At 36.5% G+C, this 21,132-nt stretch overlaps 1 protein-coding gene across 1 annotated transcript in view; it reads left to right on the top strand.

Moving 5' to 3' along the window:
- The first annotated feature begins 889 nt into the window (after positions 1-889).
- COL5A2 (collagen type V alpha 2 chain) overlaps positions 890-21,132 on the top strand; it is a 143,674-nt gene continuing 123,431 nt past the window's right edge. Inside the window, exon 1 of the mRNA XM_069491244.1 lies at positions 890-1,141. Coding sequence (XP_069347345.1) covers positions 1,048-1,141 — 94 coding nt within the window. The 5' untranslated portion in view covers positions 890-1,047. The remainder of the gene's footprint in view (positions 1,142-21,132) is intronic.

Consider the following 21,132-nt stretch of genomic DNA (forward strand, 5'->3'; position numbering starts at 1 on the left):
AGGGTAAAGCCCTTTTATCAAATGAGAAAATTGGAGTGCACAAAGATAAAGGACTATGTGCACGTTTACAAACTTGGTGAGTGGCAGAGCTGGTATTTGAACTGCACCTTTCTGCATCCAAATGTAGTATACTTCCCATTTCTCTACACTAGCTTAGTAGTCAATATTTCTACATAATAAAATTCTTGGGGACAAGAAGAACCTGCATATGTGGCCTCTTAAGAGATGTGGAGAGATTAATATAGGACCTATCTTCTGGATTCAAAGTATGATGTATCACAAATTCATTTGTCCAAAATAGTTTTCTCACCTGGACTTTACCTGGGCAACGTTCTAGTTCTAATACTCCCCTTCTAGAGTATTGGGCTGGGGGTTGGGGGAGGGGGAGAAAACCAGAGTCCAAGAGGGGACAAGAATACTTCCTATTTAGGCAAAAGAAAGGGTTAAAATGTTATCGTTTAAAGGTTTAAGATGGAGAAGAGAGTCTTGAATTATCTAAATGCCAAAAACTAGGCTAAAAGACTGCATTTCCTCCCTAATGTCTTTTTCAGCTTATAGGGGAAAAGTTAAGGAGTGTGTCTGGGGGAAGGGTTAGGGAGGGGAGAATAGGACTCTTTCTTTCTAACAGGCTTTCTTAACAAAAATAAAAAGAAAGAGAAATAAAAGTTTGTTTCTGTTATTAAGCCCCATCCATGCTTTATACATAAATGAAGTAGGGAAAGTTCAGGCACAGAGGCGCGTGTTCTGATTCGGTTGTTTACCATCAATCAGACCGTTGCTTGGCAGACACTGGATGGTTATGAGCCTGAACAAGCTGAAAAGGGGCAGGAAAAGAAGTGGAGGCAGCATTCTTCCTATTTAAAGCTGCATCGCTTGAAAAAAGTTTTCACAGACTGTGCTGGAGCTGGTGCTGAAAAAGGGGGTTTGCGGAGGCAGCCCTGGGGCTGGTGCTGAAAGAAGAGCCCACAGCTGACTTCATGGTGCTACAATAACCTTAGAATCTACTTTTATTCCCAGGAGGACCCACATGTCTAATATTTAGACGTGATGGCAAACTGGGTAGAAGCAAGACCTCTCCTCATTCTTACTGTTTTATTAGGGCAATTTGTCTCAATAAAAGCCCAGGAAGAAGGCGAGGATGGTGAGTTTGCCGTTTGCTTTGCTTGTGGTGTTTATTGCACGGTTTGGAAATAGGTGGAATGTTAAGCCCCAGGAAGAGCTTGAAGAGGAGGTTCTGGTTTGAAGTTTGAGAAGGGGGCTGACAGATTTGCACCTGGGAAACGGCTTGGAAGACAATCGGGATGTTTGTAAATCCGGAGCTTCTATATCTGCCGTTGGAAAGAGTACACTGCTAAATATTTCTGGGAAAGCCTAAGATAAGTCCTTTTTGCCTGACTGTGAGAGTGAGAAGTTTAAAAGAAAAGAAGAGTGCTTGAAACGGAGCACTAAAGGCATTTTAGTCAGAGGAATTCTGTTCTGTAGGCTGGAGTTTTCAGAGCAAGGAAAAGTCTCGGCAGAAGCTGGGTAGGGTGGAGTCTTTTTTGTACTGAACTTCAGCTGCTTCATAAAATTCTTTGTTTAGAAAAACCTCTGCAGCAACTCTGATAGCTCTAACTTTTCTTTGTCTTTGGCTCCTCATTCTTTTCTCTGTACAGACTTATGCTTCTTCACCATTTTCATTTGTGATCTTAAAGTCACTTTTGCTTACTGAGAAGCAGTCTCGTTTATTTCTCCATGACAGAGGCTGATAGAAGCCAGATTTCTTAAACAGTGGTATTTTCCCACCCTACTGACTTGGTTAAGAGGACAGTGGTGGTTCCTGGTTGGATGGCGGAAAGCAGGAAATCAGCATGCCTTATATATAATTTATTTGGTATGGAGTAATTGTATTGCCATTATCCCTTAACACAAGTTTTTTTGTTTTGTTTTGTTTTTTTGTTTTTTTAAAGACAAATCTTGCCTGGTTACCAAATTTTTTTCCTATGCAATTTGCATAGATTAGAGTTGGGTTATATGGTATGGCTAAGCAAAAATGCATGGCTATTATAGAATATAAGAAAATATTTAAACTGATTCCACTGATTATTAAATCCTTACCCTTGAGAGTTACAATCTCAAATACAGACATGTGCTCTTTTATAATGGGCCATTATAGATTTTCATAACTATTTAACATCAAACTCAAGCTTTTAAAACATTGCACATTCATTAACCTTTTCTGTTACTTTCACATATATATACACACACACATACATATATACATATGTGTATGTATACATATATTTACTATAGATTTCTGCTTCTGTGTATTTTTACTCTAAAGGTGTTCATAAAATTATTCTAGAGATCATTAGTCCTAAAAACTTTTAAAGAGTGAAAATAAGAATCTGGACATGAATACCCAACAATCTATCAGGAGTCCCATAGAGGGGGCACTTTCTAAATCTTGGAACTTTTTATGTTTTAAAAAATGAGGCAATTTATAAAGGTTAAAAACTTTTGAGTTTCTTTGTCATAGTGAAAAGCATGTGTTGTTTGGAAGGGTGGGTAAGATAATTGAATATGAAGTAGAAGTTAGAAAAGGGGAGAAAAATACAGAAATATTACAATAGATTTAGAAAATCTGATTATAAAAGGAACAGTTTACTCCCCTCCCCCACCAAACAACCAACTTCAATTGAAAATTTTAATACAGTTTTCTTTGTTAATTTGTATTAGATTAATTTATATTAAAATTAATAACTTACTCTGAAATAATTGACTATGTGAATAAATGAAAGGACTCTTTTATGAAATACATGAAATAGGCCATCTATAAAAAGACTTTCCCAAATAGTTTTAATTACTCTGTAGATGTTTTTGAAAAATGACCGGAGTTTAATTTTCCTTAATACTAATTTACATAAATGTGAGGAATGCGATGCTAGGTGTAAAAAAAGTCCCCAACTCCAAACCAACTCCAGTCCCCCCAGGATAACCAAACAGCACAGAAACCGGAATTCCAAACATCAGATTTTATAGAGAATGTGTGATTGCTTGCACATGTATTGTAAAAAATAAATTCTCTATTTTTTTACTCAGCCTAAGAGAATATATGTGATAATATTCAATAGCAAAAGAAAGTAGTTACGGCCCTAATTAAAGATAACACAGAAAAGAATGAAAGGATCCAGTATATTTAGAGCTACTATATTTACTTACCACGCATATTTTGATTTAAGTTGATATTGTATGGATACTTGGCAATACTTTATTTCCCCTGTTCAGGCATGTCACAAGCTTAATGAAAGTGTCAGGATTTAGAAACTCCATGTAATTTTGAGTTTGGGAAAAAGTAAGCTTAGGTAAATGCTTTAAATTAAATAAATATCTAAGCCACACATGCAAAGCAAATACATTTTTCAAAATTTAGTTATAACTAAGTTCCATATTGTGGTATTTACTTTGTGTACAAATATTTTCCTTTGGAAATGTAGAGACTTGCTATTGCATGTAAGTGAATATTTACAAGCTTTTATTTTTTATTTCTGTTTATAACTTCAAGGTATATTTTTCTTCTATTTAACTTTGGTTACTTACCAGAAATGTAAAATATAAACACAGTGGGTCTGCCTGATAGAAATAGGTAAGAATGATAAGATAAATGTAAATAAATAAAGTTTTAGACATTTGAGGCCAGAATCAATACTACTTCTCACTAAATTTTAAGAACTTATCTGATTTTTTTGCATTGATAAGAAACTGAAAGGAGAAAGTTTGGGAATTGGGCTACTTTAGTTGAAAGTATAAAATAACAATAATCAGGGAATTAAGATGATAAAACCAGCTTTTCAAGAATTTGTGTGTGTTGGGGGAGGGTCAATATGTGTGTGTATCTTTGAAATATTCCACATTTGTTTTTTGTAGACAAAATACTAGAGAATTTACAGTTTATTTTATATTCCTAAATAAAACTCTAACATCTAGTGAACTATATACATTCTTGTTATTGGAAGTAGGCATACTTAATTTTACAAAATAATACTTGGTATCAATCATTGCATTCAACACCAGATGAGCAAAGGAGAGAAGGGAGGGGGCAGAAATGTACCATTTTATTTCCAGAAACTGTAAACTTCAGTGCTTTCAGAGGCCAGGTAGGTAACATAAACAAGTGAAGCAAGCGAGTGTTTCTACATCAACAGGGGATGAGGAGGCCTGTGGGGAACTGAAGATGCATGCCTGCTTTAAGGTATTCAAAATTAATGTTTTCAGAGGTATTGCATAAGCCAATTAAAATATATCTGAGTGCCAAATGTGGCTTATGGACTGTAAGTTTGCAGTCCTCCTGTTGTAACTTTACACTGATGTCCTGGACCTAAGCCAGCTTCTGATTACTAAGAGATGAGGGTCTCACAGTTCATTCTATATCATGGTCTCTTGCATTTTTATTATGTTATGTCTGCCATTTATCTCATTGTTAAAATACAAATACAAAGAAGCAGATACTTAACACTCAGCAGTCCTTGAATGGAATCATTTTAAAGGAGGAACACAATATAAATATATAGCTTAAGATACTTGTTCACTCATAGTTTTAAACTCATTGCTATTGAAATAGATACTTTAGATCATGTAGAATATGCAGACTTTTCTTTTTAGTGGGTGTTTGTGTTTAGGTCCAAGTGCATATAGCAGAATGCAGTAGTTTAAACAAACAAACAAACAAATAAAAAAGCCTTTTTTTTTTCCTTATGTAAAGAAAGGTTTTAAGTAGGCAGTGAAAGCCTAGCATATTGGCTCCACAGTGTCATCAGAGACTCAGGCTTTTTCTAGCTCTCTACTCCCTTATCCCTAGGGTATGGTCTTTGATTTTATGGCCCTAAATGGCTGCTAGAGTTCCAGCCATTACATGTACTTTCTAGGCATGTGGATAGAGGATGGGAGACAAAGGCTGTGGGCTCCCCCCTTCCCCATGAAGACTTTTAAGTCTCCATAACATTTAAACTTACTTCTGGTTGGCCAGAATTTAGTCATATGGTCATACAAAGCTGCAAGGGCAGCTGGGAAATGGACTTTAGCTGGGTGGCACTGGCAATATACTCTACTAAATAGAGTTCTATGAAGGACATAAAGAAGAATGGCTATTAGGAGGCAACTGCAGTCCCTACCACAGTGAGTATACATGTCAGCTACTTTTAGTAGACTAGATCTTATGGTTTCAGTGGACAGAATATAGTTGTGTGACCAGATTTATGCTGATTATTGTTCATTTCTGAGTAGACTACAAAGCCAGGAACACTGGATAGCACTTAAATATTAGGCTGCATTTTATTTACTTCTTAATCTAATTCTCTTCCAATAAATTTAGAAGTTATCTGTAACTTTTATCCAAACTAAATTGATGCTTTAGTTTGAAGAGTAGATCTCTCTCTACTTATGTATTAATAGATTGGTGTATTGATAGATTTAGTGAATTCTTTCCATTGGCTAACACACTGTATACTTTGACCGTGCCTCCATAGGGTAGTTGGTAAGCAACCCACAGATCAGTACTGAGATGACTGCTTAAAGAATTACCTGGGATCTTGTTACTAATATAGATTCTATGCTCCTCTCCTTTCCAAATACCCTGATTTAGTAGGTTTGGATGGGGTCTGGGAATCTATGTATTTTCAAAGCTCTTCCGGTGACTCTAATTCACATTGGTGAACCAATGTACTAAATCTTCGACTTGCACTCTTTTGATCTTGATGTGGACCAGTTGGCTTTTATATTCCAAGGCTACACACTGAGACTTTTGGTAATAACTTGCTATTCTATTTATTCATTTTACTTATAAGGCTGCCTAAAGTTTATTGATAAACCATGACAAATTCTCCATCATTTCCAGAAAAATAACTCAAGGCCCTGATCCCCCTCATGGTGGGTTAGGTGAATCATTCTACTATGCAAAGAACACATGTTATTCAACTATATTTCCAAGTGAATATATGTTTTTCACTTTCAATCTCTCTTTTCTCTTATTCTTGCTCTTCATACTTTTAGAACTGTCACCACAGGCCTGAAATTCAATGTGTTCATCATTCTAGACATGTACCTAATGCAAAATGTGAGGCAAAGCAGAAAGAGGGAGCTTTGTTTTGAGAAGCTGGGGCTTAGAAGATTGGAATTATGCTAATCCATGGCCATAGAATGATTTTTAATTATAGAATTTGCTTCAGGTTGAAGAATGCTCCAGGTTCATGCATCATCACCTGGTCTTACATGGCATTCACAGTATGTTTGAACTTTTTGCTCTGAGATCACAACACTGAAACCCTTATATTTATATATGAGAGATATAGTAAAGGTAGGAGGAAAAGACCAGAACTGTTAATTATTAATTGATCTATGGTATTAAGTTGGGCAAGTTGCACAAGTTTATATAAGACAAATCTATCCTAGAGTTAAATAACATGGTATTCTTTGATTTATTATTTCCTATGATTTATATCCATGATACTGGAAGGTTCATTAAAGATATTAAATTAGACATTATCAATTTACTATTAAGTATGAGGTCTTTGAGCTTTTCTTATAACTGTAAAAGTAACAGCTTGAAAACATTGTTTTGAGTCAGAATGAAATTATTAAGAAGATGCTGGCCGGGCGCGGTGGCTCACGCCTGTAATCCTAGCACTCTGGGAGGCCGAGGCGGGTGGATCGCTCAAGGTCAGGAGTTCGAGACCAGCCTGAGCAATGAGCGAGACCTCGTCTCTACTAAAAATAGAAAGAAATTATCTGGCCAACTAAAATATATATAGAAAAAAAAAAAAAAATTAGCCGGGCATGGTTGCGCATGCCTGTAGTCCCAGCTACTCGGGAGGCTGAGGCAGTAGGATTGCTTAAGCCCAGGCGTTTTGAGGTTGCTGTGAGCTAGGCTGACGCCACGGCACTCACTCTAGCCTGGGCAACACAGTGACACTCTGTCTCAAAAAAAAAAAAAAAAAAAAAAAAAAGAAGATGCTGATAATTTAGTTTTCCTTTAAATTTATTTCCACATAATTTCATACATACATATTACCTAAATTTTATGGAAGACTGAAGAGTTGCCATATTCATTATTTAACTATCTACTCTTAGCATTTGTATGGGGGACCAGTGTATCCTAAAAACAAAATTTGCCTTAAAGATGTGACCATATTGGCAACCTTAGGGTTTTTATTTTGTTTTATTGATATGTTTAAAAATAAATCCTTCAAAAGAAATCAAGATGGTTCCATCTTATACTGAATATGTTCTCTAAGGCTGTGGTCCCCAACCCCTGGGCCTCCAATCGGGACTGGTCCATGGCCTGTTAGGAACCAGGCCTCACAGCAGGGGGTGAGTGGCAGGTAGGAAAGCGGAGCAAAGATTCGTGTGTATTTATGGCTGTTCCCCATTGCTCGCATCGCTGCATAAGCTCCGCCTCCTGTCATATCGGTGGGGGCATTGGACTCTCACAGGAGCACGAACCCTACTGTAAACTGCACACGCGAGGGATCTGGGTTGCACACTTCTTATGAGAATCTAATGCCTGATGATCTGAGGTGGAGCTGAGGAGGTGATGCTAGTGCGGGGAAGCGGCTGCAAATACAGATTATCATTAGCAGAGAGGTTTCATTGCACCATAAATGAAATGCGCTTGAATCATCCCGGAAACCATCCCCCTGCCCCGGTCTGTGGAAAAATTGTCTTCCATGAAACCAGTCCCTGGTGCCAAAAAGTTTTGGGAACATTTCTCTAAGGAACAGTAAGTATATCAGGGAAATTACAAATCTTGCCTTCTAGAGAGAAAGCTGTAATGTTAACAATATTAATAAATTAATATTAATAAGTCAATGGAACTTTGTCTTCATAGCCTTCTGGTACAATGTTCAAACTCAAAAATGTTCACATGCCATTTTTTTTAAGTTTAGATTTGGGAAGAAGGCAAGTCTCACAGGTTTTTTTTTTTTTTTTTTTAATTCCTAGGGGTGTCTGTTCAGCCAGAGTTGTGAATTCAGCTTTAAGATGACAACAAACTATATTCTTGGTTGAAACATTGCTTGCAACATAAGCATCAAAGCCTTGTTATAGTCTATATAGCATAACAAGTATAGTAAGCGTTGGCCCAAGCCTTCATGTGAGAGAACACTTAGGTTCTGCTCTTTGCCGTATTTAGCAGTTTTGCAATCTGCAGAGTCCTTTAACCTCACTGCACCTTTGTGTCCCCATCTGAAATATTGGGGAAGTAGTATACACTCTTGTCATGGGACTTCTAGGAGGATTATTTGGGAAATTTACCTAAAGATAATTTTAGAGTACTTAAATGAGACCCAGAAAGTGATATTAAAATCTGTTTCAGTCATCACAGATACAAGCCTTCGTGGTATTATTTTACTTTCATCAAATTTTTGAAGCACTTTCTGGATTTGTTCTCCTGTATTTTATTTGTTCTCCATCTCCTTGGGGGAACTTCTTTTCTATAACTTCAACCACTTCCTTTTTGTCTGCTCTTTTTCCTTAGCCTGTAAATAAGTCCCAGTCTCTTCCGGGCCTGTGTCTAGCTCCTGCCCTGTCTTTATTCGTAGCCCAGCTGTTCCAAAGGAGCAGTTTAGTTTTCTGTCTCTGCCTCCTCTGCACTCACCTGGCCCCTCTGTTCCACTTAAGCTGGTCTAGTAAGATGAGGATGACAATGCTTGATGTTCCAATAGGCCCCTTTCACCTCATTTTATCAGTTCTTTTTCCTTTATTTGATACCATTAACCACTCCAGCTTTCCTGACATTCTGCTCTCTGAAGGTGCTTCCTCCACCTCCCTGCCTTTTCCTTCTCAGCTCCATTCATGAGCTTCTTCTCCTCTTTTCTCCCTTAACACTTTTTTATTCTCATAGGACTTAGTTCACTGATTACCTCTGCATGTTCTCTTCCTAGGCCATCTAGGAATAAGTGTTTTGCATAACAACTAAATATTGATAACTCTCCAATCTCTCTTTCCAACCCTGATCTTTAATATGAACTTCAGAGGTGTGTATCTAGCTACCCGCTGGGTGGCCCAGAATCACTTTAAGTTCAATGCATCCCAAACTCCACTCATTATCTTCCCTCCAAGACTGGGTCATTTTGCTTATGTAGTCCTTCTTATGTCAGTCAATGGCAGCATCGTCCGACCTGGTCATTCAATCAGTCAATCAGCAAAATTCCAGTCGGTCACTAAGTTCTACTATTTTACCTGCTAAATATTTCCCAATATGTCTCTTTTCCATCTCTACTGCAAATGCCCCGGTTCAGGTGCTCATCATCTATCCCTGGATGGCTGCAATGGCATCTAAATTCATCCCCTTGCCTCCCCTGTGTTCACTTACCATGCACACATAAACAGGTCCTCTTTGTTGCCAGTGTGATATAGAACTACAATCTAATCATGTTTTTACTTTCCTTAAAAGCTTCCATTGGCTCCCATAACTTGAAGAAAGAATGAAGCACAAGCTTCTCAGCATGGCATACAAGACTGTCCTGATCTGGCCCATTTATAGAATCTTAGGCACATCAACTATCATTCTCTGCCTCAAAATAAAGAATTGCTTGTAACTCCCACCCCTCAACACACACACACACACACACACACACACACACTTTTCCCTTTTTTAAAATCTCTACTCTACTGTCCACATTCCACTCAGAACTCACATTGTCTCATTAGTTGAGACAAGGGCTTCTCCTTTGCCATCTCATAACCCTCACTACACCTCTCTCATGCATGAACTATAAATATCACATTGAGAATGCTTCATGAATTCATTTTACATATTCCTGCCACATTAGTCTTCCTACATCCTATTTTCATCATGTCACTCTCCAGTCAACTTGCCATTGACTATTTCATGATATTTAGCACATTATATTGACCTAAACTTTGTGTGTCTTCTTTTTTTTTTTTTTTGAAGAAAAAAACCTAACAATGCCAAAATTATCCAGATGGTGCGTAAGGCTCCTCATGATCTCTTCTCCATTCTGTCTATTAATAAACAACTACTATTACTTCTATTATTGTTACTCAACACTATGGATTGCTGCACAACATAAGACATTCTTTCTCAGGTCAGATCTAACTTCTTACTGTTCCCACATCTAATTTTTGTGATTTAGGTACTTCTGTGCCTCTTCTTTTACCTTCCCTCTGCCTGTTGGCATTTTTCTTCAAGTTCTGTTTCAATTCTTATATCTGCTCAGAAATTAGGAGATTCTTATCAACAATAAATATCACCTTTCCTTTCAATGTATCTTCTCTAAGTGCTTCAAGTGTAAATTTCTTGGGAGATAGGGGCCATGCCATAAATTCTTCTTATGTATTAGGTACACCCATGCACATAAGCCAATTGAATACTATTTGTGAAAATCTAAAAAACATCTTTCCCATCATTCACTCATTCAAATATTGAGCAAAGTGTATTCAAGTCCAGGTTTTGCAAATTATATTTGCATATATTTGGGCAATTTTCTGGATTTCCCTGTCTTAGTTTTTTCATCTTTAAAATTAGAATAATAATATTTACCTCAAATAATTATTATGAATACTATAATGTATATAAACCATCTACATCATAGCATGACTCCCAGCAAATAGGAGGAGCTTATTAAATAGTAGGTGGTATTATTAGTACATTGCTATTTAATGCTAATAACAAAAATAACAAATGCCTATTGGGTGATTATGGTAACCAAGATGTTAGATGTTTTAGAGAAATAAAGAAATTAAGTCTAGTATAAAATTTAAAACGTAAATTTTATCTACTTTTCTACTATGGTCATTTTGGCAACACAGCAATAATTTTATTTATATATTATTAATAAGCTCTTTTAAGCCCACTTAAAAATTTTGCTGTTCAAATAAAAGGGCTGTATTGTATTGTCCCCTTTTGTAGGTTAACTACTGAACAAAACAACAAAAGAAAGTAAAAACAATAGCCTTTTCCCACTGGAGACTTTCTAATGGCCCCATAATTTGAAGTATCAGGGCCCCTTTCCTGTCTCACACCCCCACATATGCTTAGAGCTCTGTGGTGGTTCCCAGCGGGTGAGCAAGCCACGTATGGCCCACTCCATTCCGCAGTGCCACCTCATGTCTGTCCACCAGCCCTGTCTGTTTCAGAATTTATTTTCTGAAAATATGATAGTCATAAAAATCTCTATTAAACATTAGTAGCTTATTTTCCACTCTGTGTTTCTCTGGGTTGCATTTGGAATGAGAGGAATTGCTTCACTGCACAAGGATTTACAAGACAGCTCCCAGGACTATTTGGATACGGTAGCGGGGATGACCGTCTTTTCCCAGACTGTGCAGCAAGCCTCTTCATTTTCCAAGGCTGTTAATTTCCCTCACTTCCTTCACTCCCAGGGGATTCTTGTGAAATCTTCTCCAGAGAGCAGAAACTGGTGTTGCATATGGGCACATTATTCATATTCACACTTTTCTTACTTTGCTGCACTTTTCTTTCTTCTCAGTTTTTCAAACTAAAAAAAAAACAAAAAAAACCTGATAGGTTCAACTTAGAAGGAGAGATGCAGGTAGAATTTTACCAGATAATTTGCAGCTATAAAATTCTTTAATTAAATATTTGATATTCAATATGGTTGTTCTGTGGCCATCACCTTTAGATTTTTTACTATGGAATTCTGAAAATATGGATGGTTCTCATAGCAAATATAGTTTATTTATATTTGTAGAGATTTAATATTTTCGTCTATCTTACATAGCAGTTATGCTTGTCTTCTCCTGGGGTAAAAGAACCTCTCAGATTCATTTATGCTAGTTTGAAAGTACTTTTAAGCCTATTCTTTCTCGTTCTTTCCAGAGATTTATATTGAAGAAGTGGAAAGTTATAGTTTAATTCAGGGCATCATGTCTCTCATGTTAGTGATGAATTTCTAGCTAGACTTTCTCATGGGGTGAACTGGTGGACAGTGAGGTTAACTGACTACCATTGGAAGACAAACTGCAGGGAAGTTTCTAGTTTTCTGATCTTTGGCTACAGACACAAAACCTCTGAGGTTTCAACTTTCTTTGAGAGGGCAGAGGGCACACGAAATTCCAAAGCAAGGGAGAAATTCTTATATAAAATTTTTTTAAATGTGAGTTTGTACTGGATAAAAAAAGGCTTGAGGCTGCTGAATGAGGAATGACTGAAAATTCTATCAGGGAACTTGTATTCAAGCCTTAAGGTGAAAGCCTTATGTGTTTCTAGGTATTTGTGAAAAAAAAAAAAAAAAAAAAAAAAAAAAATCTCATTTCTTTCTCCAATCTTTCCCTACTTCCCCTTAAAGCTTGCCCTCTGTTGATTAAATTAAGCATACTTTTTATTTGTGGGCTTTATTTTTCTGCCTGAAACATAGTATACCTGAACTAAATTTTGCTTTGGACTAACTCATAGACCCCTGGACCAAAGGAGTTCCATTATCCCAGGAAGATTTTATTATATACTCAGAATCTGTTTGTTTTGTTTTAATAAAAAAAAATGGGAGTTGGGAATGGTATTCATTTATGTAAAGGATGAGACTAAATTGAAACAGAATTGGTTCTGTAGAGAGAAATTCATGAATGCACTTCAAGTTCCATGGTGGGTGTTTGTCTTTGGGTGTATGGAGTATGACCAAATAAAACTAAATTAGTATGTTTTATGATAATTTTAGTATGTTCATTATATAAATATGTATGTTTCATAAACTTATTAAACATATAGCTCACCTGACCTTCCCATACCTTTGTGCTTCCTTCGGTGCAATGTTGCTAAAGTCCTAGGACCAAGAGCTATAAGGAAACAATTTTGAAATGGATGATTTATTTTAACTAATTTAGGTTTTTAGAGAAATATGATTTCATCCTCCTTTCTGTTTGAAGGAAAGGCATTCAGGATTCTGAGGCCACCCTTCCCTTTCCAGGGTCCCACACTGCAGGTTTATCTGGGTGCCACTTCCCCAAATTCTCCTTCAAATTATAGACTTTTCCTTCTAACGTGACCTCTCATCAAAATGTACCTATTTGGCATCCTCTTCTTTCCTACTCCATAGGAAACTGATACGCTCCACATACCTTTGTGATTATTGTTCTAGTGCACAGATGTAATAGTATTACTCCCTTGTAATGCAAGCTCATTATATGGTAATTTACATTTTAAGATCTTTTTCTCAATATTGTTGGACCATGAGAATCAACTGATGTACAGGCCCTGGGTTAAAACCGTAATGTCCCAGATGGACTCTGTGTCCCACACTCTCTCTGAGGATAAAATCCAGCTGCCATAGACACTCTGCTTGTTCCCAGAGGGTTCCACAATCAAAACATTAGAATCACTACAAGTCTATTCTGAAAGACACCGAACCTTGCCTGGTATAATCAAAACAGAACTTTGCCCACCAGATTCTCACTGTTTCTGAAGAGGACTTTTGAGTTTCTTCAGGATGGAATCCTAAAATTGCCACATAATCTATGCCCAAAGTGACTGAACATGGCCAACTGAATTTCAGAGAGATGCTTTGCAAAATGACAAAATTCCCTGGAGCCATTTCAGAATACTTCCCTGCCTTCATGTCTTCTCTTTCCTGCCTTAGAGGATTTAAAAATAAAAACCTGTCTTTTCTCTCTAAAAATCTTCAATAGCAGGTTTTAAGTCACACTGGGGTAGAACCTTCTGCCTCTGTGGCAATTAGCAGGATGTGGAAGACAGCAGAGGGTATGGAAACCATTAAGTGCGTGGGAAGAAGGATCCTCTGAAAGTATCTATGCGAGTGATGCCAACTGGTAGCTGACTCAGATAGCCTCACTGAAATACGGTAAAATGTAAGGCTCCTTGCCAATTTGGTAACCATACCTGTATGATGTCCTGTGGAATTTATAGATAATTTCAAAAAATTGGGGGAAGTATGTGACATCTCTTAATTTTTGTTCTTTGACTGTTCTATATTTTTACCCTGTCTTCCTAAAACATAGTAAATTTAGGATTAATAAACTATCACAATACTACATATGTATGTGTGTGTGTGTATATATATATGTGTATATATATATATTTTTTAAAGACAAGGTCTCACTCTGTTGCCCAGGCTAGAGTGCAGTGGCATCATCATAGCTCACTGCAGCCTCAAACTTCTGGGCTCAGGTGATCCTCCTGCCTCCCGATTAGATGGGACTACAGGCACATGCCACCATGCCTGGTTAATTTTTCTATTTTTGTGTAGAGACAGGGTCTTGCTGGTGCTCAGGCTGGTCTCAAACTCCTGGGCTTAAGCGATTCTCCTACCTTGGCCTCCCAAAGTGCTAGGATTACAGGCATAAGCCACAGCACCCACCCTATATATCTGCTCTTTTGTGCTAACAGTATAAATACTGTCAATTAGGCCTACAGGCAGTAGGAGTAGGACATTGACTCAGCAGTGAGATTTTTTTGATTCTGGGAACTTCCCTAGAGATCCCAACTATTACCATTTTCTATATTTAGAGTTTTTTACAGTTAGCAATTCCTACATTTACAACTTCTTTTCCATTTAGTTTCAGTAAGTAGCTAAGAAAAGAAGAGTCTTTGGAGTCTCACCTTTGAGTCCTGAATTTGCCCCTTGCTAAATAACCTTGTGACCTTGAGCAAGTTACTGATCTTTGAGATTCCGTTTCTCATCTGCCTACTTGGTCCAGGTGTGTGCTCAGCTCTTGATTATTCACAAAGCAAGTCAGGAAAAACAAACTAGCAAAAATCTAGAAAGTATATATACTTTGGTATGAGAATGCATTTCACTAATTTGGTGGTACATACACTCATTTAATTTAATTCTTTTTTGTCCTAATATAAAGATTTTGGCAATTGTTTGCACATTTGGCTCAGGTGGAGTTGTTTGAGAAAAGTGGAACTCTGCTCAACACATAAAACATCTGCTTACTTTCCTGATATTTTAATGATGTCATGATAGACTTATTTGAGCCCTGGGGCAATGTTTCTGTGCGGGATGGCATGCACCTTGCCTGAGCAGTCAATGAGGAGAAAGCAGAGCTCACTCAACTTCCACTAACTCAACATGGCAATAGAGTCCGGAGAGTGCTGGCCCTGAGTCAGAGGACTGGAATAAAGTCTTGACTCTTTCCTCATAAATTCCTTATAAATATAATGTGTTAGAGGCTTATTCTCTCATTTACAAAACAAGAGTAATACTTTATATTTTTCTACCTTACAGGTTCTAAAAAAAATAGTTCATAATATCTGTGGCAATTCTCTGACAGCTATAAAGCCCCATAGTGTTACTATTTTAGCATGCCTTTACTGTGATGAACAGTTAGCTAAATGCAAAATAAAATTATTCTTTTAAGTAAATGATAAGATAGTAATCCAAAGGAATATTAAACTCTTCATAGAAATAAAAGTGTTTTTTTTCAAAATTTGAAATTCTTGAATTTTGAAAAGTAAAATAGCTTGCTTATGTAACTATTTACAACACTCCCAAAGCCCCCAAATAGAAATTAAATAGGAAAAAATAAGAATGGAGGACTTGACTTGAGGATAAACAGAACAGATGGAAAAACAAAACATGATTTTTCTAATACAACTGGACTGTAGTCTTTCTACAAGCAAAAATGTAGCCTCCTGGCAGAAGGCTGAATCACTATTATTACTACTTTTTCTTTATTCATTTCTCATCAGGAAGCCTGTCTCAAAATCAAAGTGAGTCTCTAAAGGCCTGTTTGTGGCATGGTATTCCTTTTCCTTGGGTCAGAAGGTGACTTGGAGCTAGAAGTTTAAACTGGTGACAAATATCCACAGCAATCGGAGCCAAATGTTTAGAAAAAGGTTCCATCATCTCTCAGGCCTGTCTACTTTCCGGTGTATTTTAAGACTCTCTACTTGTGCAGAGAGAAACATGCAGTTAAAGAGATGAGGGCTTCAACTAAATAGACTGTTACTTTCTTTCATGAATGAATTGCTGAAATAATTTTAAAGAAAAGCTTCTAAATTAAAACTGGAACAAGACACAGGAAATCGGCATTCTAATTGCAGCTCTGCAACGGACTAACTTGGTGATTTTGTGGAAGTGACTTAAATTCTCTGGGCCTCAGTTTCCTCTGTTGTAAAACCTGTGATCTATCATTCAGGGCCACTGTCTGCTTTGAAATTGTATGACTACAGAATATTTACATAAGGTTATTTCACTTAGGTTGTATTTGTGCTACACTACTGTGGTAAATCTCATGTACACATTTTGGTAGGTGGAGGCATCACACATAATCTCCGTGGGTAATATGTTTCTGTACTTTAAAAGTAGGATTTGAATTTTTGATCCAGGTTTATAGTTATTTCTTTATGATTTATAATTTTGTAAAATGATTTGTTTTTCAGTGAATGGGTCTACAACAAAATTTATAGACACTATTGTTAAAAGAGATGATTGTGAAAAAATTGTAAATAATCTGATACCAATTTTGTAGATTTCAAATTAACTTTGAACTTTCCTATTAGAGAGAAAATCTGTACATGTATCATGTGTTGTGTCACACTATTACAACCACAGACTCTGTGTTCTCTAAACATGCCTTCTGGCCCCTACAGCTGATGGATTGGTCTTGAATCTACTAAACTGCTGTTTCATCCAGAATAAGAAGGAGAAGGAGAAGGAGAGGGATGGACGGATGGTGGGGGGGGAGGGGAAAAAGAATTATTATTATTAAATGTTTATGAGCTTTTATCTGAGGAATTGTTATATTTGTTCTTAATTCCTTATTTTATGCCTCTTCTTGATTTCTTATTTTCCTTTGCAGTAATATTTGTTGGATGATATTAAGTGTTTGGTCTGGGTATTTAGAAGGTTTGATTTATTCCATTGGCATTTCTTAAGCACAGAACTTCTCTGGGAACATGTTGCTTGTCCTCCATCTTTGGGGAAAGCAAGACTCCATTTTTGTGTTTTTCCCCCTATTTCCCTCCTTCACTACTGCTGACTGGATCCTGTAAACATTTATCTTCCTAAGTCCTGCTAGAATTTCATTCCCAGACATACTGGACAGAAATCAAGCCTCTTTTGTATGTCTTTACAAGAAGTGTGTGTGCTTAATTTGAGTGCATGAAACATTCAGATTAAAAGTCTGATGAGATTTAAAAAAAAAAAAAAAACCATGACTTACCCACAAATACTCACATCTGTGTTTAAGTCAGAGATTCCAGTGGAAGAAAACTGTCAGGTTCTAGTTTAATGTACTCTTCAACAAGTGAGATATACTTTGTCATCTTAAAGCAGTTGACAATAATTTACTACTTTGGGGAATATAAATCCATTCTATCCTCAAAAGCCTTTACTATTAAATTGTATCAGTGACATTAGAATTTGCTTTGGATAATTCTGAAAAATTTGATTTTTTATGAAACAAAATGACACTCTGATCTCAAATGATGGTGATTTCAACTTGCTCTTCTTTACAGAGGAGTATATCCCCACAAAACAACCTATGAGGCAGTTTACTTTCATTTATTAATAATTTGGTAAACATCTACTGAGTACCTACTGTTTATCAGATACTTTACTGGTTGATACAGCAACAGATATTTAATTCTTGCTCCTGAGGAGTTAATCGTCTAGTGTGGATGTGATGAATAAAAGAAGGATAATACTTAGCAGTCAGTGTTGTGGCAGAGGTGGACGAAGAATACTAGGGACACGCTAGGAGACTTCCCTACCACATACTGCTGAGAGGTGGAGGGCTGGGATAGGAACTCAGGGCTGGGTTAGGAACTCAGCGTAGAGCACACCTGAGCAGAGTCATTCCTCTGCGTTAACTCTACTATTTCTCCTATCTGTATCCCATCCTCTCCGTCACACCTAAATCCTTGAAGTCATCAATCAAGTCTGATGTTCATCCTCTTTGAAACCTTTTTGGGTATCCCAGACATCTTTTCTCTCTTTTCTTTAAACTATAGCATTTCCTCGTTCTATAACACACTTAGCACCTAATAGATCCTTTTATGCATTTTCCATTGTTTTAGTCTTACTCATTATAAATTGATCTTTTATTTATATCCTATGCTCCTTGATGGTAAATCCCATCTCTCAAAACTAGAAAGTCAGATGTAGATCTGGTGCTATACATATAGTAGCTACTCAATAAATGTTTATGACTGATATTTCAAGAAAAATGTTTCTTTTGTCTTGATCAGGTGCTTTCAAGATCAGGTGCTTTCTCTCTGTTACTTGTCATATGGTTGCCTAATTACATTGCTCAACCTTGCCTAAGTTTTTATATATGTAGCAGCAAACTTAAAAAACATGGAACCAACTTTTATGTAAAGGTTATCTGTATTTAGTGCCTTTTTGTCTAAGCCTTATTAAAATACATACATCAAAGTACCATAATTGGCTACTAAATGGAACCAAAAATTAACTTTATATCTTACCTATTTTATTTATAGTGATTCCAGGCAAGCTGTAAGGACACAAAGATAATTAACACACTATTAAAAGGAGGCCATAATGAGAGGAATAGGCATATGAACAAATAACTATAACACAGTGTACTAAATATAATGAAAAAGAATGGTATAGAAGGAGCAGCCAACCCACCTTTGAGTGCATGGGTCAGTTCCTGCAGGTGATGGACCCAAAACATAATGACAGATGTGCAGTAACCAGTAGAAATGAGACAGGGGGGGAATAAGAGGATGGCAGCTAGATAAGAAAAAAACGTGAAGAAATTATCAGAAATATTAATTAGCTTTGTTTTGCAGAAAATTACAAATACTTTAATGTTTTGGAGCATAGAATGGAAGGTAGGAAGATCTTATTTATTGTTACAGTTTTGATTTTTTTGGACAATTTATTAATTATGTATAAACTCAGTATTTAGTAGTAGTAAAGACAGCAGATATAGACCATTGTTTTTCCTCCTCCTATTCATTAAGATGGTGTGTTGTGAAGGGAAGGAGAGATACAGGACAAGATGTAGAGTCAAGTGAGGTTTTTTTATTTTATTTTGTTTTCAGATGGCAGAGTGGGATGTCTATAGGCTTCAGCAAAGAGCCCCACGGAGAAGATGTTGAGGATATGGAAAGAAAGAGAGGATAATGAATGACTGGGATATAAAAAGGAACAATGTTGGGTGTAAAGTTAGAGGGGTTAGCCTCATGGAGGAGATTGGATATTGAATCTTTGATATTAGATGCACAGAGGCAAAGATGCAGACATAGTTACAGGTGACAGTGATATTTTGGACAATAAGGGGTGGGAGTGGGAGGTTGCAGTAGTTTATGCCTGAGTGCATCAATTATTTTTATTGCTTCATTTATTTTAATGCATCAATTATATGTAATTATATGTACTGGGATATCTTTAAAGACCAACTGTTTTACCCTATTGCTCTGTTCTAACATGATGTGAAGATTATCAGTAAATCATTTTTTTTTATTGGGAGTGTTGATTAAATAGTCAAATAGTTGCTCAAAATGCTCCTGCATTATGATACATAATGTTTTCTTTTTCTACTGGGAAATGATCTGTTCTTTTGGATAAAGTCACCTTCAACCCTCCATAAGTCCCTAACTCCCTCTGTAAAATGTTGGGTGTTACCAAGTCACTACAGTAAAAAGAGATTTGCTTTCTCAGAGGTAAAGCTAGGTTTTCTGTGCTGGCTATCGGTCTATTCTCTGTTGATATTTATTTTTAGAGTTTTCTGCCTCTATAAATAATAATAATCACACTATATGTAAGTGAGATTGTAATATTCACAAAGTATATCCATTTATTTGATATACATATTATAAGAACCTTAGATTACAGATGAGGAATTTACAAGATGAAGAGACTTACAAGAGATAGATAAATGAGACACAGGATGTTGGACAGAAATCTGGAACTTGGGTTTTCTGGCTCCCATTCCAGGACTTTTTCTATTGTATCTTATAGAGAAGAGAAAAGAAAAGGAGGAAGACAATTTTAGCCACCAAGAATACTCCACACTATATGAAAACCATTTGTGTTTGGTGCTATATTCTTAGAGACTTCAGTGAGACCAAATATGTGGCAGACAATAATTAGGAAAAGTAGGATTCAATGTTGTAGGAGCTTAGATTTTTTTTCTTTTAAGATTTTTTTTTAACTCTAGATGTTGCAGAGATGCATGAAGAGCTGTAGTGAGGAGGAAATAACCATGCTACTTTTAATTTACCCAACTAAAATATTGACTTGTAATAAAATCAGCAACCTTGTAGCTGGAATCTGCTTAGAAATGAAAACAAATGCCATCAAAGGCTGTGTGACAGTGCAAAAGCAACAATGACTTTCAAGAAAAAAAATAATGCTTGTTTAGCATTTAGTGAGATTCTCCTAATTATTAAGCTTTCCATATTACTATTGTCTGATTAATGAAACAATCATTGGCCAAATATTTATTGAGTACTTTCTGAATACCTGGATTCTAAGTGCCATGTTAGACATTGGAATTAGAAAGAAGAATTAGAAATGGTGGTGCCTAGCGTCCCAGTTTGAGAGATACAACTAGCTATAGATTTTTATAAAGAGAACCAATGGGTATATAACTAACAACGTGCATGTAGACCAGCTTGAGCAAAGACCAGACATCTGAACCAAACATTTTTATCAGGAGGATCTCTGATGAAATTGTTTATTTGCTAAGAAAATATTTTTCTTCCTGCTGTAGTAACATACTCGATCAACACATTTGCTCAAGATTCCATAAAGGTAGTTATAAATGAGTTAAAAATTCAATCACTGGCAGAAATGTTTTACCAATTTGTGTGAATGCTATCCATTTATAATCAATCTGCTAATAACAAAGATTTGTTTGGCTTCTGTGTACCAAGCCAAGTGCTGTGGTGTACTCAACCTATATATTTAGTAATAAATTCAGAAGTAGAATCCTTAGTTCTTGACCTTGGAAAGTTCCCAATTTAGTTGCAAAATAAACACTTGAAATAACTAGGTGAAGAAGTAGAATATATAAGTAATGAACAAAAAGGTGTTAAACTTTTGGGAAGAAACCTAGAGTCACTTCAGGAAAGGGGAAATTTAGCTGGAGTTGTTAGGAAATGAGTGGAGATTTCATAGAGGAAGCAGACAGGAGAATACAATGTCGTAGAAGCCATAAGAAGTCTACTTAGAAGAGACCTGC

This window comes from Eulemur rufifrons, chromosome 1 (assembly GCF_041146395.1).
Source record: "Eulemur rufifrons isolate Redbay chromosome 1, OSU_ERuf_1, whole genome shotgun sequence".
NCBI lineage: Eukaryota > Metazoa > Chordata > Mammalia > Primates > Lemuridae > Eulemur > Eulemur rufifrons.